The sequence below is a fragment of the Daucus carota genome, chromosome 2 (genome assembly GCF_001625215.2).
Source record: "Daucus carota subsp. sativus chromosome 2, DH1 v3.0, whole genome shotgun sequence".
NCBI classification, from domain to species: domain Eukaryota; kingdom Viridiplantae; phylum Streptophyta; class Magnoliopsida; order Apiales; family Apiaceae; genus Daucus; species Daucus carota.
Genome location: NC_030382.2, coordinates 38,399,287 through 38,417,997, shown reverse-complemented (window position 1 = coordinate 38,417,997; position 18,711 = coordinate 38,399,287). Strand labels below are relative to the sequence as shown.

Sequence of the window (18,711 nt, the reverse complement as noted above, 5' to 3'; positions counted from 1 at the left end):
AAAAATCATTTATTATAATTTATAGTACAATGATATCGTTAAATGTTCGAGTTGTGATTGAATGTAATTGATGATATCAGAGTTTATTTTGAGAAGAAAGTATATCACAATTCATTGATCATCGGAAATCAGTATTCGACAGATAATGACTTTATTAGATTTTGTTATTAGAGCTTATGCATTTCAGAGTCTGTCAGAACTGATTTCCAGGAGATAATTTATTTTGTTTAAAGAGATATATTTTACAGAAATATATTCTATCAATTATGGAATATATTACGTGTTGCTTAATTAATATATATCATATATGTAATCAATAGGGTAGCTCTGCAACTATATATAAGTGTTTACGTTATAAATGTTGACTTACATTGTTATCTTTCGTGTGACCTAGCAATTCTCAATAATTTTATCATTTTTTTTACGTAGGAACTAGTAGCCGCTACCCTTTGGGTGCGCACTAGGTAAACTCACGAGGTCACGTAGTAACCTGCAAACATCTCTCAATAATTTTGTCCATATCTTGAGAGAGAAGTTCTATTCTGTTTACATTATCCATATAATTTATTTGAGCTTAAAACGAACTTCACCCATCTCAATCAAGCTCATATGAAATTTTGACATAACTTATGCCACTAGTTTAGACATTGATCGTTAATATAATCTTTTATGCACTTTACTGTTTAATCTTTATTATTGAAACTACTCTTCGTCACTAGAAGTGAATAAAAAGAAACAAAATTTATTAAAACTATTTTCAAAAAAAATAGTTTGGACGATCTAACTGTGCGGATGTTATGCTTAATTTCCGTTGTAAATTTGGAACTTACGACGTATTTTAGGCTCAGTTTCCTTCATAAATAGCATGTTTTGTTGTAGTGAAGTACATAAAAAAGATTTACTTTTTTTGCCTATAACATCAAATATTTTGATGAATAATGACATGAATTTATAAAAGACAAATTATAAAACTACTATGTTAGGTATATAACATGCATGCACGTGTTCAATAAATATTTTTCATAAATTTTCTTATAAATGTATTTTTATTTTTTTTTCAATTTTTGGGTCTAATTTTTATGTATATTTTGAAGAAAGAATATGATAAATTTTATGAAACAAGAAGTGCTTTTCGAAGTTCTACAATTAAAGAGTTCTCGGAACCCAATCATGAGAACATTTATATATTTAGAAAACATAAGTACAGGTTTATGAGATAAAACAAAAACTATTATTAAGTATAACTAAATTTTATGGTGTGTAGTCTTGGGATTTACTTATGTTTTGCAAGTAAACTATTGTTTAAGATATTATATATAAAACATATTATCTTTTCGGATGATATTCTACTAACATCATTTTTATTTTATTGATAATCCTGCAGATCGCATACATTTTACAAGTAGAACGTCATAAGTTATATTATTTTATAAAACATGTTTAGTTTGTATAGAACATACATGCTACATAACATAAACACTGTACCAGTCGCGTTCAAGAGAGAATCAATTCTTAAAATAGAATCTTAAAACCACTAAGAATTCCGCTGCAAAATCCTAAATTTTAAATAGATTTTCAAGATCTAAATCTAAATACATGTTTTTTTTGTATCATTGTGTGTGTTCAAAACTAATTTCAAAATAACAGCTCGTTGGTTTACCCAGTGCGCACCCAAAGGGTAGCGGCTGCGGGTTCCTACGTTAAAAAAAAAAAACATTTTTTGCATGTGCAATTCTGTTGTTGTTTGTACCTATTTAATACTGAAATAAGGCTAATAAGGGCTAATAGTTTTAAGGGTTGTAAGTGAAACATAACCCTATAAGTTTATGAGATTTATAAGATTTTATTCGGGTAATAATATTTGTGAAACATCTTTTACAAGATAACACGTTTTCAAGATATTTTGTTTATAAAATATAAATAGACTCCAACGTCTCCGATTATTCCAATAAAATCAAAACTCCGTAAAACTTGATTCTTAATAATATACTCCTTCCGTCCCTCTCAATTCTTAACATTGGGGGACGGGGGCGTGGCACGCACTTTAATGCGCCTAAAAAACATAATTCTATAACTTTTTTTCTTAATTTTCTTTTTCTGAATAAAAGTTTAGTGTCTAAATTTTTATTCAGAAAAAGAAAATTTTAGAAAAAAGTTGTAGAACTATGTTTTATAAGCGCATTAAAGTGCGTGTCAAGTAGTGAAAAAGAAATGTTAAGAATTGAAAGGGACAGAGGGAGTATAATATAATTATTGAGATTTCAGACTTGGTTTTAATTGGACGCATAATAATTCACTAAAAATATATAATTAGGACGCATATGTAGCAAACCATATTCCCTTATTGCCACAATTAGTAAAAAAGGAGAGGCCATAAAGTATCATCTTTATATGACAAGACACCTCAATCTCAAAGCACACACTACAAATTCGAGTGGAGCTTCTTTTTCATATGCCCAAACACTAGTTCGTGGATTATTGACAAACTATGTATACATGCATGTATATTTTTTTTATGGAGTAATAAGTATCGTTGCTGTGGTCATTTCGTGGAGAATATTTATCCTTTTATACCTTATTAGAAAAAGGATGGGGGTTTTGTTGCTTCGCTTTCCGTTATTCCGACATTACGGTCACGTTTTCGCTTTATTAGTCATCACTAATTACTAATTGATGAGGTGAATTTGTGGTTATGAATATTCTAACATACAAGGCATGTTTAAGACTTCTTGAGGTGTTTAAGTTGAAATCTGTCCACGTAGAGGCGAATTTGTGCTCATATTAATCCGCACGAAGCATATGTGTTTTACTGCTCGTTATGGTGCAATAAAGGTTGTGATAATGGAACCAGCGAGGGACTAGAAGAATTTAAATTCAAAGCAGTGTCGTTTTATGTTCATGTGTGGGGAATATGGTGATATTTAAAAGTCCGATATTCTTATAAATAGGTATTGTCTTGTTGACGCATGGAAATATTATTTTGAACCTCAATCTATTAATTATGGAAAAAGATATCTGAGAAAGTTATTTTTTTTATCAAAGCAAACTATCATATATCTAGTTATAAAAATGCAAATTATTAATTTAAATGATTATTTAGTATATAAATTTGATGAGATAAATATGATAATCAATATATATAATTTAGTTTGATAATCAAAATGATATAATCCAATTTGATGGTCAAAACAGTGAAGATAATTAAATCTATTACTTCTAAACATCTTCATCGCAAGATAGATCTATATTTTATAAGACGAAAACAGTAGATTTATATTTTATAAGACGAAAACATAATAAGCTGAAACGGTAGCATATAGGCCGAAATTGATATACATAAACTCGAATTGCACCTCTCTACATAATATTTTCATGTTTGTACTCTTATCATCGTGAGATAATAATATCATGTCCCCACTTCCATCAACTTGACTAACCAAATTTTGACTAACCAAATTTTGAGAATGGACTCTCATAACACATATGATGAGGGGTCAAATCTCATTCTGGAAGTCATGTCAAGTCTCGATTACCGGTATAATTGATATATATAGCAACACATTCGGGACTATACAAACCCAGAAAATCATATTAATATCTTTGATAATCATATTTATATTTATAAACCGAATTAATCACACTTGAAATTGGGTGTTATAATTTCACCCCAATTTTAAAGTTTTAGTAAAAATTTAGAATTTCCTAGCGATTAAAATCTTTGAAATGCTAAATTTTTATTAAGTTTGATGGGTCGAGCTCAAGAGAGAACCGGTTCTCAAAACGGAACTTTAGAACCATTAAGATTCTGCTGCAGAATCCTAAATTTTAAATAGGTTTTCAGGATTTCAAATGTATATACATGTTTTTCTATCGTTGTGTCTTCGAAAATAATTTTAAAATAAAATATAATAAACATTTTTTGCATTAAGACCTAATTAATATTAGAAGGTTACAAGGGTTCTTAGGCTAATATAATATTTTTAAAAGGAACATGGCCGGCCTCTAGTAATATTTATTATTCAATTTCGGTTGTAAGCAAAGGCACAGCAAAAAATAATGCAATAAATTTTATAGTAGATTGGATCATTTAAATTCAATCAATCTTTCCTGGTAATTAGGTCAGAATTTTTGTTAGAGAATTAGAATAAGCTAAAGGGCAGACAATTTTATGATGAGATGATGACCAACAATGCACATTTTTTTTGTTAATCGGAATGAAACACATTTATTTATGAACAATTTATATATAAATCTCATGAACACATGCTTAATTAAAGCCTACGTACACGTACAAGAGACAGTAGTACCTTCAGTTTCCATGTCAAATCACCCCTCTACGTGCCTCTGTGTTTTGTTAATAACATCCGGACATAAATTCTATTCTAATTCTAAAGCTATAAAGAACGACCGTGATAGCCCCTTGCATGTAATATAAGTATATGCTTGCATACATATAACAAATCTTTTATTAATTAATCAAACATCTCTTTTTAAGTTGTAAAGTTGTTTGATGATGGGGTTCTAGCTAACTCTTGCCACTATAAATATGTGGGTAATTGTATAACCTGATTCATCATATAAACAAAAGAGATCATTGTTTGACTCTATAGTCTATAGATTTAGTGTTTGTAAGAGATAAACAGAGATGGCAAGAATTCCTGATCCTCTTGTAGTTGGGAGAGTGGTGGGAGATGTTGTGGATTATGTGAGCTCCAGTGTGAAAATGGTTGTCACTTACAATCCCAACAAGCAGGTCTACAATGGCCATGAGCTCTACCCTTCCCAGGTCATCTTCAAACCCAGAGTTGAAGTTCCTGGTGGTGACATGAGGTCCTTCTTTACACTGGTATTGTGAATATTACTACTCTATCTACACACTTGTACTGTTTCATGCATACCTGCAAAAATTAAGTGCAAGAGCATATGTTTTGCATATTTTCTAAAATTTCTAAATATATATGCTGAAATTTATCATTTGAAGTATAATAAAATTTTGTGTACTGTGTTTATGCAGATCATGACTGATCCTGATGTTCCTGGTCCTAGTGATCCATACCTTAAAGAGCACTTACACTGGTATATTTCTATATTTCCACTTAACTAAGACAATTGCATGCCTATGAACCTGCAGTCAGCTAATTACTTAAAAAGCCCTAGTTAGGGTTTATAACACAATTTCTCTGCATACATAATTCTTTTGATCTCATCTTAATTTTGCAGTTAATTAAAACATCTGTACATCATGTATAATAACCTAACTGTTTTTAATTGCAGGATAGTGACTGACATTCCAGGGACTACTGATGCTTCCTTTGGTATGCCTTCACACTTATATATAGGGTACATCTATTAATATTCAGAAATTGTAACCAAATTATATACGACCCTCTTATTTTAGCAGAGATTTCAAGAGATTTCAAGTATCAGTGGAGATTAAAAACATATATAAATGATACGCCAATGCATGCTTAGGTTATACAAGCTATATATACGAGGACTTGTATTAGTACTCAATATTTTTTTTCATTGATGTAATTTAGAGATTGTTCCGAAATGAGATGTTTCACACTTGCAGGAAGAGAGGTGGTAAGCTATGAAACACCAAAGCCAATAATTGGAATCCACAGGTTTGTATTTCTGCTGTACAAGCAGAAAAGGAGGCAGACGATGAATGCGCCTCCTTCAAGGGATCGATTCAACACTCGAAAGTTTGCAGAGGAGAATGAGCTTGGCTCCCCTGTTGCTGCTGTCTTCTTCAACTGCCAGAGGGAAACTGCTGCAAGAAGGCGTTGACATGATCAACTTTTACCTCATAATTAAAAAATGTCAAGCCAGTGCTTATCGATTGGCGTATCTATCTATCTACTTATATTATAAGCTGTTTGCTTTTTATCATTTGGGTATTTTATGAGAAGTTTGTTAATGCAATAAAGACAAATATTTACAAACATTCCTGCAGGGTTCATGTAATATTGTTGCTATTTTAATATTTGCGTGATAGCTATGATCTTATGTATCTAGTCCTTGATGCAGCCAGGCTCTGTCTTCTCTGCTAATTATGGGATTCTAAAATATTAAAACTATTAAAACTAAGTGCCTCTTTGGGGTTGTGGTTGTCAACAAAAATCATTTTGACCAACAAAAATAAAAATGTGACAACTAAAATGGGACGGAGGGAGTATTTTATTATAATTATAACTCTGAACAGTAGTTTAACAAAAACTTTACCAACAGTTTGTTTTCAGCTTTTATTCAAACAGCACATTTGAAATCAAATTTACCGAACAGTCTCAGCTTTTATAAACAGCACTTTTTAAAACACTTTTTAAAACAGCACTTTTACTCACCGCAACAACAATTTTCAACAAAAATCCCAAACAGACCCTAGTCTATGTATAATTATTGTCTAATAGAACAATTAAAATTATATTACATGTGTATAACAAATAAAATTATATTACATGTGTATAAGGACATTGATATCTTGTTAGGCATTATTGATCTTAGTTCTTAGTTTTATTAGTTTTCTGATATCAATGTTAGGCATTGATATTTTTAATATGATATTTGTATCATTTTATATCATAATTAAGCACCTGGTTTGAGAATTCGTTCCAAATTAAGTTATTCAAAAGTAAGAAAATATATGTATACCCCATTAAAGTATGTCAAATGTAGAAGAGGTCAGAGATACAATTGTATCATTCATCTATATATTAATTATTAATTATATATTTACATATATTTTAAAATATGTGAAATAATTAGGAAGAATTTCAAGAATATCATGATTCATGTATGTATGATTAATTATACATAATATGTACTTACTCAGATCAGTTATTTTTTTTATTTTCTATTTTACAGAAATGCACTTGCTCGTAACGCGCGAGTTGCACCAATACTCATACTCGGTCGATTATATATTTGAATATTTTTAAATTTTTAAGAATATATTAGACAAAAGAATATTGTATTGGCTCAAACAAGAAAACCCACTAACAAATCCGATCAATTTTATTGAGTTTCATTTGTTCTGAGATAAACCCGACCAATTATATTTGATCAATTTTATTGAGTTTCATCTGAGATAAACCTGACCAAGTTTTTAAACCGAACATTATCTTTTATCTCCCGGCTTCACAGCTTGCCAAAATCAACTAGAATAAACCAAACCAATATTGATAATCGACCGATATCCATCGATTTTATTCTTTTTGAGCATTGACCAGTCAATCATGTACAACTTATAACTGACCACGATGCGTCGTTTACAAATACCACGCGGCACTCTTTTTCCAAGTGGAAGTGTTGGATCCATGGGTGGAGAGTATGTGTGCTAAATAAGACCGTAAAGTCGGTCAATTTTGTCACGTCGTTTATAAATACCACGCGGCACTCTTTTTCCAAGTGGAAGTGTTGGATCCATGGGTGGAGAGTATGTGTGCTAAATAAGACCGTAAAGTCGGTCAATTTTGTCACTTAAACATGACATAGTTGGCTTAACCGATCTAAGTTGGTAGATTTAGGGATGGGCATTTCATCCCGCCCCGCTCGACCCCGATCCGATCTCCGTCCTGTTCAGGTCGGGGATTCGGGAAATTTTTCGGAGGCGGGACGGGGATCGAGGAAAGTATTATATAAAATTCGGGGATCGGGGCGGGGTCGGGGATTGGTGTCTCCCCGCTCCGATCCCCGGCCCCGATTGTGTATATATATAAATAATAATATATTTATATATTATACTAAATATATTATTAAAAATAGATAACTTTTATAATATAATTAAAATTATAAAATGATCTTTATTTTTATTGATTGATAATAAATATATTGTATTATAATATATTTTAAATTATCGTTTATTTATATTATAAATCAATTTTAATATGATTTGATATTGAAAATATAAAATAATATTATATTATTAGTATATTAGGAGTTAGTAGTTTGTTTTTTTATTAAAAATATATTATATTTATAAAGTTATTATTTTTTTATTAAAAATTAAAATTCCCCGAATCCTCGCGGGGATCCCCGTTCTCCGTTCGGGGCGGGGATGAGAGAGGAAAATAATCCTCGTTCGGGGTTCAGGGCAGGGTCGGGGATGGTTATAGAATTCGGGGATCGGGTCGGGGATAGCACTCCCCACCCCGAAGTGCCCTCGCGCCCATCCCTAGGTAGATTAATTTAGCCTTTAAAACCGATCATTTCAACATGACATAGTTGGCTTAACCGACCATCTAAGTTGGTCGATTTAGCCTTTAAAACCGATCATTTCAAGTGATAACCGATAAGATTTGTCGGTTTTATCGACTTTTTTTAGTGTCTATATATTTATATTACATTAAATGTTAATGATAAATATATTATAATTTTCATATATACATGTAATTTTGAATAATGTCCTCCATTTTATTGATGTAATTGTTACTATAGGTTGTTTATGTTCACTGTTTACACGTATTTTGAGATTTTTCTAATTTTTATAGTTTCATAACCTTTTTAATTATTTTTTAATAAAAATTTAAGTGTCTAACTTTTATTCAGAGGAAAAAATTAAAAAAAAATATTATGAAAATATATTTTATAAAAGTTTCAAAATACGTGTCAAAAATTAACGTAAAGAACCTGCTGGACAGAGGGAGTATTAATAGTTTCAAATTCATTATAAGAATTTTAATTTTTATTTTATTTTGATTATAAATAAATATGAATTCGAATTGGTACTAAAAATATAAAAACAAAGTAGAAAATATTATATTTTGATTTTTTAAATAAATTTTATTTAATAATATATATATATAGACACACACACACACACACACACACATATATATATATATATATTAAAAGATATATATATATATAATGGGTTGTACTCCACACAGAACACTTTAAAAAAAGAACAACACAGAAAACTATCATAACACTTTTTCTTTCATAAAAAATGATTTGTTATGATTATAATTACATAGTTAAGCACTAACTAAACTTAATATATGAAATCTAACATCCAAATCTATCCAAATTATTAATATAAAATATTATAGAATCCAGAATAGAATCATGTATATATTATTTACATGATTAATATCACATATAATCATGTTATTTTAATCCATAATTATTGTTAAACATGCTAGATACTATTATTATTCATAATAAATGGTTAATTAACTTAAAGTTAGAATTTAATTCAAATTTTAGATGAGATTCTATGTTCGATTCCAAAGTGTTCTTCTTTGTTCTTCTTTTAAGGGTGTTCTATTTTGAGCAATGCCCTATATATAATATGGGTTGCACTCCAAAAAGAAAACTTTAAAAAAAAGAACATCACATAACACTATCATAACACTTTATTTTTCACAAAGAATGATTTGTTCCAATTATAATTGTATAGTTAAACACCATTTAAACTTAATATATGAAATCTAACATCCAAATTCATCCACATTATTACTATGAAAAATTATAGAATCCAGAACATAATCCAAAATAGAATCCACAATAGAATCATATATATATATATATTTTGCACGAATAATTTTACATAGAATCATGTTATTTTTAATCCAAATTTATTGTTAAACATGATAGATTCTCTTATAATTCATAATAAAAAGTCAATTAACTTAAAATTTGAAAATATTTTTAGATGAAATTTGAAAATATTTTTAGATGAAATTCTATATTTGATTCTAAAGTGTTGTGTGTTATTCTTTTTTAAGATTGTTTTTTTTTAGCAATGCCCTATATAATAATTTAAAAAAGAGATGAATTCCCTCATTTTCTATCGACAATCGACTTTGGGCCGAGAGATTATTAGGGCCAGCTAGCACTGCTCGATCTAAGTGACACGCTACACGATGGCCATCCTTATTATCAGTTGTTTCAAGTTGGTAGGCTCTAAAGAAACAGTTCTTCTCGAAGAAGTAATAATAAAGATTCACAAAAAAAAACTGCTCATGATACATGAAATGATATACGGATTATATTATAGTTTAATAGCAATTATAATATAACATTTGATGAGCAGTCCTCAGTCCTCACCCCTTTAAACTTTGTCTCCTTTCAGATGCATAACTAAAACAATTCAATTTCTCTAAAAAAAACTTTTTATAAATGGTGTCGAACATGGTGATAGAAATATAAAAGTATTATCAACCCTTTTTTTCCAGAAAATACTACTACTAAAAGGATACAAGGGACTTGTTTACTGCGGTTTTTAAAATATATCTGTAAAAGCTTTAAAATAAAACATACAACGATCCAACACTGTAGCACTGTAGAACTGTAGCACTCAGCTTTATAATCATAACACCTAACATGCACGATTAGGACTTGTGTTCTTTGAGATTCCAGAATTCTGCATTTCTAAACCAGCTCCTGATACCAAAAGATGACTATTGATCAATAAAAAAGGAGTTTTAAGCTGCATTTTTTGACATTTGTTGCCTTTAATTACCTGAAAGTATCATCCTTCTCGTTTTGACCCTAGACTCCCCCATTCAGTTCTATACGTTTTTCTATCACTGCTCAGTACGTAAATTAATAATCTTATAAAATATAATTTGACTACTTATCTTTAAATATTTTTTTTAAAAAACATAAATGTTATATATTTATACGGAAAGGAAATTTTAAAAATATTATAATTTATTGAAGTATTAAAATCGTCTTCGTCTCACAATATAAACTATTGGCCGGAATGGAGGGAGTGTCTATTAAATCTATCCATACTTCTGCACTTTTACAAAATTTTATTACAAGAAATAATGACCAATTAATTCGAGAGTGATGAGATGGTCTAATTAATAATCACGGTTTATTTATATCATCTTCATTCGATTCTACACCACTCTGAAATTATCTTAGAATGAATATTAAAATATTCGGGTCTTTTGTTAAGTAGATTTCAACATATAAAGGTCGGAGTATGAAAAATCAGATGAAAGCAGATATTGGGGGCCGGTGAAACTAGAGCTCTAGAAGTGGCTCATCGACCTCAAGTGGTTAGTGCTTTGTTTGGCAAGGAAAAAAATAAGAATTTGTCTCTTCTCCCCGAGACAACTCAAAGTGGCAAGGTCCCGCCTCTTTTTGACTATCAACTTCAAAAAAAGCCTTTACAAAATTTTCTGATACAGCTTTTTAAATGGTCAAGCCTACTTCCAGAGAAAATTAGATTTTCAAACCCATCTCTATTTTTTGTTTCTTTACTCATTTTTTGTATGGAAACCTCGTTAAAGATTGTAATCATGTTAACTCTCTTTCACACTCTAGTAATTTCGCCTTTGGGATTCCGCCTGATAAAGACTGCAATCTTTATTCTGGTCAATATATTTCTCTTTAACTTCCGTATACACTGCAACTACTTGAATAGGAGGAGAAATAGGTAATCATCTTTTCGAAATATCAACTTTTAGAATAATTATATTGAAAGTCTAGATGCAACTAAAGCACTTATATGGCAGTTAGATTTAACTTGCATCTAACTTGCAACCGAAAACCATTGTCAAGCTAGAAATGAGGAGTTTTTATTTAGCTTATTCGTTTTCTCGGCGAAAAGAAAATTTTAATCAGATGATTTATGCGCTCTTTCATAAAAGAATTAGATCTAGTTAATATAAAACACATTATATAAGTTTTATCTCACTGTTTAATTATTTGGTTTCATTTCAAATATTTCATTTTTTATAATATATAATATTATATTATAAATCTTTCATAACAATACTATTATGGTATCAACTATTTTCCACTTATGTGGACTAGTTCATTTGAACAGAAAGTCAGAGGAGAGGAGGACACTGAATTAATAATATGCCTTGATGATAAGTGAAAACTGCCCAACATTACATTCCCCCACCCCACCACCACCCTGGTATAATGTATATTCTCTGTATATGTATGTAGATTCTCTGAATATGTATGTTTTATTTCAGCCTTCTAGAAATTGCACTGTATATGTACGATGTACGTTAATCATTTTATTATTTTATTTTGTTTCTCACTGTTTTATTAGTTGAAATTTTGACTAGCTCTTCAAGTATGTTCAGATTTAAGTGATCTAGAATGTCAAGTACTACTAGATAGTTGGCAACGCGGATCATGGCCCTGTACCTGCAGTTTGGCGGAGACTGAGATCATGTGTATCATAGGTCACATCTTCGATTTTGTCACATTTCGCTTCCGGCATATATATTTCGTTGAGTACAGTTGAATGCTATTTGCAGTAGAATGAATATGTGGTTATGGAAAAAGAAATTGACTGATCAATATATAATTTAATAAAAACAGTCTAACAGAACATTACAATCCATTTATTCATGGTCACCAATTAGCTATGAAGCTGAGAAATTTCCTCCCATGCATGCAAATACTAGAAAAGATTGAAGAAAATTCATCTGCTTCATGACCTCAAGGTAGTCTAACCTTATTGGAATGGTACTTGATAGAGAAACTGTCCTTGGGAAATTAAATAAAAAGTAATTAAGAGCTCACCTCCTCTAGCAAATGCTCCGGAGCAAACCTCTCCCTGTATAGTGCTTCCCTCAGAAAGCTCGAGAATTGTTTGTTCCAGAGCACAAGCTTGGATGAACTAGATTTTGATATGAAATTGCAGTGCAGAATTATAAAGGGGTTGGAGAGATTAATTAGTTGATTAATTAGTCTCGTCTTCAGAACCGGTGATGCATTCCTTTTCATCTTCGAAACCTTCAAGAGAAGGATGAGGATTATGGCCTTTTCCGAAAGACCTGATGTGATCTTTGAGTGATCTCTTGTGCTTGAAATCGGAGCCACAAGTGCAGTACCAGAGCTTGCCACAGTTCTTTTCATGCGTTCTCCAATCGCCTTTGACTGCGAATGCTTTGCCACATTTTCTGCATGCAAATGGCTTAGAACCGTGCTTTCTCTTGTAGTGAGTCTGCAGGGTTCTGAAATCTTTCAGTGGCTTGGCTCTTGGATGGTTAATGTTGTTCTTGCACATCGGAGCGCAACAGTAGCATGGGAGCCTAAGCATTGCTGCTGGCTGTGTTCCTCTAAGGGATTCAGCTCCTTTTCTGTATTCAGATCCATGCCCCCACATATGCATCTGTAGTGTCAATAGAATCGATATTCGATCAACAACATGAATAATTAAGTTCAATAAAATCACAATTGTGAATATAAGTACGTATAGGGTTATGATCTTAATTATTAGGGTTATACCGTGCAAGTCTTAACCTACCTAGCTCTGATACCCTGTTGAGAGGCACTCCATCTAAAACCTTAAGGTATTAGGAGGGCTTACCAGGATCATATTGTATTCTAATAAACAGATCTACTGAGGAAGTCAATTAAGTCGTTTACACTTGTGAAGACATAGTATATGAGAAAGGGAATAAAGATAAGAAAGTAAGATCAAGGAGGTGTCCACCGGCATGGATGATTGAGGGTAAAATGATATAAAGTATGTGTAAAGAAACAGTGCAAGAAAATAATGATCATCTCAAGCTCTGTTTACTTTCAAATGATCAAATAAAAAGCTACTATTTTATGAGTACTTGTTTGCTATTTTAAAGTGAATTCCCTTTGATCATTCATACAATATAACAATCTTTTATTTAGATCAGATACAGTTCTATAAGACAAATAATCACAGTTGATTGCTTTAGTTTCATGACTTTATCCCATCTAGCTAGCTAGTTTCTTCAAATCATGATTAACATTATATATAATTCCAAGTAAACGAAGAGGGTTCAGCATAATCTAAAAAACAAAGATAAAGGTTTTCATGTATATATGCTACCTTTAGTATTATGAGGTGGAAGATGTTAATAATCCTTAAATATGGTCTAGGCAAAATAATACTCATAAGAACACACTGTAGCTAACAATGGAAAGACAAATTAAAGTATCGCTGATTGATTTGTAATTAATTAAAAGTTGCTTAAATGATTTCTTCACTTTAATCATATATTGCTACTACTACATGGGACATGATGAGAGGTTCATTGTGTTTGTGTACACAAAAGAAAAGAGAAAAAAAAACACACACACAAGCAAGGAAAGGAGCTAGCTAGCCATGGAGAAAGAGTATTAATTCTACTAATTACCTGCATATTATTGTACCTATTGAAGGCCTTGTTGCATATGGAACAAACAAACTGCATAGGTCCAACAAGTATTTGAGCTGGTGTAGGGATCCAAAATCTACTCTTAGCATTAAAGTTACATCCATGTATGAAATTACTCCTCTTAATGGATTCATCCTCTTCATCAATATCCTCTTCTCCTCCTTTCTCCTCCTTACAGCACTCCAAACCCTTAACCAAAGCCGTCTTATTATCTCCACTACTATGGTCATGAGCTGATGAGGTATTCGGCAACCCTATGTGAAGAGACACAGTAACTTTCTCCTCCCTATCTCTGATCTCCTGCTGGCTCTCCTCTTTCAAAGGCCTTATCTGATGATCACTCAGCTGATTCAGAAGAGGAAGACATCGTATCGGTCCATCGTCTTCTTTTTCTTGATGATCATGGGCCTGGTGAAGGTAGACTGGAAACTTGAAGAAACTCAAGGTGCTAGGGATGTTATCAACATTGACTTGTTGGGTTGAAATGGTGGAAGAAGAAGAGGAAGGAGAAGGAGAAGGTGATGCAGGTTTGAGCCATTGAATGAAGTTAGAGCCATTGAAACACAATTTCTTGTTTGTGTTCATGGTACTGATTAGTTCCATGGAGTGGCTATACATTTGAGGAGAACTTGAAGGCTCTCCATATATGAATGAGGTTATATGAAGTGGTGTGGGAGGACTTTTATGTGGGAATAGGTTGCACTATGTGTTGATTTGATTTGTGTTTTTGGCAATTTCTTTGCTTTTCCCAAGCCTCTTCTCTCTCTCTCTCTCACAAGTTACACATTCACTCACAAGCATCAACACTTACATATAGGGCTGAAATTTAGTGGTGGGGTTAGGGAAAGACATGCAAGCTTGTGTTTACTGTGCATAAAGCCAAAAAAAAGAATCCAAGAACAGCAATCACATATTTTATTATTTTTTAATATTATATATTATTAATGTTATTATTGACTATGAGAATTAATACAATATGTATATTATTTAATAAAGGTGACTAATTAAGTTGGGGCAGTTATTATCTAGGAATTATTTACTCACGCGTTACACAGTGTGCAAAATCGGGAAAGAATTTATATTTTGAAATAATTCATGGGGTGAATTTGGTAATTAATCTTTTCTTCAGGCTCTTGTGCTCAGTCCCCCAGGTTGCTACATATATTTCATATGATTTTTCAAATTAAATAAGAGAATATTAGGAATAATTTAATTAACCTGTTTTTCGCCCCAAAAGGATTAGGGCAGTACTTTGTGGAGTTTAACAGATATATATAAAAAAAACATTTTAAAATTATACGACTTCTTCTGGTGATCTAATATTCTAAATGGGCTCACTGGTCAGCACCTAATGATAATAATAATAAAAGAAAAGGAGAAATGAAAGTATATAATATTACACTAACTTTGGAAGAAAAAAACTCTGTATAAATAAGGAGAGCAGAATTAAATCGCTTTAAATATTTCGCCAGAAAATATAAAAGAATGAAATCACTTTAGTCAGTTAAACATGAAAAATATAAAAATTAACAAAAGCTCTTATCTTGTTATATATATCACTCATCGTGTTTCCATGGGTCTACAGTTTATTTGGCACAGCAGTACAGCATTGTTTTGCTTATCTCAACGGCTCTTTTCTACGCAAAACTAAATATATGCATATAGTCTTGCAAGGAGAACTCTGTTAATTAATATCTTTAAATTAATTATGGATCGATCAGCTCACCTTATATCGCAAAGAGATGCAATATACTGTATAGTTGATGATTATAACGTTTTCTGCATGCTGTGTTATTATCTCCGCCAAGTAAAGACCGTGAATAAGGTTTTTGACCGGTAAGTAATACTCCTGCGATACTGTGATGCAATTCGACATTGATCTCTTCTATCAAAGCTTACATGTGATTATTGTCCTAAAATGCGTGAATCGAACTTAATGAATAAAGGTAAGAAATAAGGATTAATCGAATTAATTAATCAGAATATAATTGGATGATTAATAAGTGTTATCTATCTTATTTTTACAAATAAAGTCCCAAATCTTACATAGTAAATACTTCAAAATATCTCTTTCGAATCCAAAATCATATATCATTCATCTCTTTTTCTTAACGGCTCGTGTATCGTTTTTAAGCCCTAAACACTCAAAATAAAAGACCATATTACATTTTATGATAATTTTTAAATCTAAACGCAAGAGGATGTAACGTTCTCTTTAAGAACCAAGAAGGTGGATGATCCGATGTTAGTAAGTGATACTTCGGGTCATCTTTCACATATACGAGATTTCGGACATTACTTGTAAAAATTATGGTATGTCGGACCTTTTCTCATGATTAATTGAATAATCAGAAGATTTAATCAGTTCGGTAAATTATAAAAATGAATAATTAATCGGTGATTTATCAATATTAATTATCAACTTTTAAAATATTATATTGATCGGTGATTAACCTGGATTAATTACTAATTTTTAAAAAACACAACGTGTGATGAATAATTGATAATTATTTATTACGAAAACAAAGAGTTGTCGAAAATATATACGCTGGGCGAAAAACAAGGATAAATAGAGACGTCTGGGGTAGATCAGTGTTAGGGTAGGGTACATGTTGATCGAAATCAAACCTGTCTTGTGATGAGACTTGAGAATGTAGAAGGATATCGATAGGTGGTCAAAGTGTTGACCGTGGTACTTGATTTGATTAACCACAAAATCATCATACGAGTGCTGGAACGGAATGAAAGGGATGAAATGGTTACATTTTTCTAATTTGTAGAGCCGATGCTGTAATTCTTAATCTTCACGCCTGCCTCATGCAAAACACATTTATGCTCTGAATCTCAAGTTCCAGTTCATCCAGTCGGTGCTTTGTGCACCCATAAATTATACTTATAAGTTACAAAAGAATGTTAGTGTGTGTATATTGTATCATTTTGCGTTATTATAGCGGAAAATTCGTATAATGGTGTTATAGAGAATATTATTGGCTTTATTGAAAATTTGAGGTGGCCATATTGTATGATGACACCTCAAGAATGATGAATGGATCTGTAGAATCTAAGTAATTTTTGGCCCGTTTGGCTCTTACTTAAAGTAAGAAGTGGATTAGAAGTGAGGAGTAAGTTAAGACTTATAAGTGATTAAACTGTTTGAGAAAGAAGTAGAAGTCGTGATTAATCAGCTTCTTATCAAAAAAGTCAGAAGTGTGTTAGACAAAAATGCACTTCATTTCTGGTTCATATGATATGATTTTATGTGATGTCAGCGAAATTGGTCTCGAAACTTGTCCCAAGTTGTTTTCTTGTCCTGTCATGAATATGGAACCAAAGTGTTCTGATCACTTCATGTGATTTATGTCTGTCAACATGACAATGGTCTAGCTGGTGCAGTCATGAAATTGTCAATCTGAATATGTTTATTCGAGTCTTGGGCCAGATTGGGTGCATCTTTGTGTATAAGCGTGAGGACGATGCATTCTATCGGGAGTCTCCACTCGGTCTAGCAGCTGGACCTGTGTCTCTTTCGAGATCCTCATGATACGTGACGCAAGGAGGTGGTGAGAGGTTCGTGTTGGCTTGCTAAACGAGCTAATTAACTCCAAAATAATACGATATCATTAGTTTTGGATCAAGTTTGTACAGTTTTCTTTTGGACATCTCCTACAAAATTTTATATTAGTTGATTTATCTGACTATTTATATTTTGGCTTCTGAACCTACTATTGTGTGATCTGACTCTCTATTTTAGAACCCATCTGAAAATGGATCGTCTATAATAGTATGACATATTTCATTTTGAACCTAACCCGCACGATTTTATTTATCAATTGATGAGAAAAACTAGAAGCTCTTATTATCGAAGAACTTGCCTTCCCCCAAGCCAAACACTGCTGGTGCAGCACAGGGCGGTCCGAAACTTTTTTGAGACCATGTGCTAACTTTAAGAATGAGGCCCTTCTAATTGACAAAACAAAATTTTAATATATTTAAAATAACAAGTTATCATAAATAAAATTGTACTACTACAACTGAAAAATTGTTTGATTTTTGGGTAGTTAGACTTAAATATGTGTGTGGCCGTGTGGGATTTACTGTTTGTACAGTGTACTAATTAGTGTTTAAATAAAATAATAATAAAAATTAAAGAGAGATTAATTTATCATGAGTATACTAAAAGATAGAAAGAGTTAGTCATAAATTGAGGGCACTAAATTTTCATGAGCCCTTATGCTGTTGCACTTGGTCCACTTGCTCAAAACCAGCTCTGGTGCATGCAGTACTAAAGATTGCGTCCAATTAAATGTAATAAAATGGGTATAATTTTGGGCTGACCAGAGATGATTTCTAAATTTTCATGAATACATACTTAAACATCAAATTCTATACATCAACTCATTTAAACTAGTTTTTTATAGATAGGGGATCTAAAATTATTAAGAAGTGGAAGTTAACTAAAATATGTTAAATTTATAAAATTTAGTACTTAGTATGTGCCCGCGGCGGAGTACACAATAGAAACCTCAATTTACATTGCTTCGATCATTACATTTGAAATTATTTGAATTAGAAATCTAACTCACATATTTTG

At 31.6% G+C, this 18,711-nt stretch overlaps 2 protein-coding genes across 2 annotated transcripts; one reads left to right on the top strand and one right to left on the bottom strand.

The window, feature by feature from the left end:
- Positions 1–4,564: 4,564 nt before the first annotated feature.
- On the top strand, positions 4,565–5,995 carry LOC108208327 (CEN-like protein 2). The gene is made up of 4 exons (XM_017378851.2): positions 4,565–4,846; positions 5,015–5,076; positions 5,275–5,315; positions 5,576–5,995. The coding sequence occupies exons 1-4, from the start codon at positions 4,646–4,648 to the stop codon at positions 5,791–5,793; spliced, it is 522 nt and encodes a 173-aa protein (XP_017234340.1). The 5' UTR covers positions 4,565–4,645; the 3' UTR covers positions 5,794–5,995.
- Positions 5,996–12,252: 6,257 nt separating this feature from the next.
- On the bottom strand, positions 12,253–14,905 carry LOC108210230 (zinc finger protein WIP3). Its single transcript, XM_017381527.2, has 2 exons — positions 14,100–14,905; positions 12,253–13,096 (listed from the first exon to the last, which is right to left on the bottom strand). The coding sequence occupies exons 1-2, from the start codon at positions 14,736–14,738 to the stop codon at positions 12,665–12,667; spliced, it is 1,071 nt and encodes a 356-aa protein (XP_017237016.1). The 5' UTR covers positions 14,739–14,905; the 3' UTR covers positions 12,253–12,664.
- Between the last annotated feature and the right edge of the window lie 3,806 nt (positions 14,906–18,711).

Bases quoted from the DNA above. Each gene is read 5' to 3' on its own strand.
- LOC108208327 (XM_017378851.2), top strand. From the start codon at position 4,646: ATGGCAAGAATTCCTGATCCTCTTGTAGTTGGGAGAGTGGTGGGAGAT. The intron at 5,077-5,274 runs GTATATTTCTAT...TTTTAATTGCAG, and splicing joins CTTAAAGAGCACTTACACTG to GATAGTGACTGACATTCCAG. The intron at 5,316-5,575 runs GTATGCCTTCAC...TCACACTTGCAG, and splicing joins GACTACTGATGCTTCCTTTG to GAAGAGAGGTGGTAAGCTAT.
- LOC108210230 (XM_017381527.2), bottom strand. From the start codon at position 14,738: ATGTATAGCCACTCCATGGAACTAATCAGTACCATGAACACAAACAAG. The intron at 13,097-14,099 runs GTAATTAGTAGA...TTGACACTACAG, and splicing joins ATAGGTACAATAATATGCAG to ATGCATATGTGGGGGCATGG.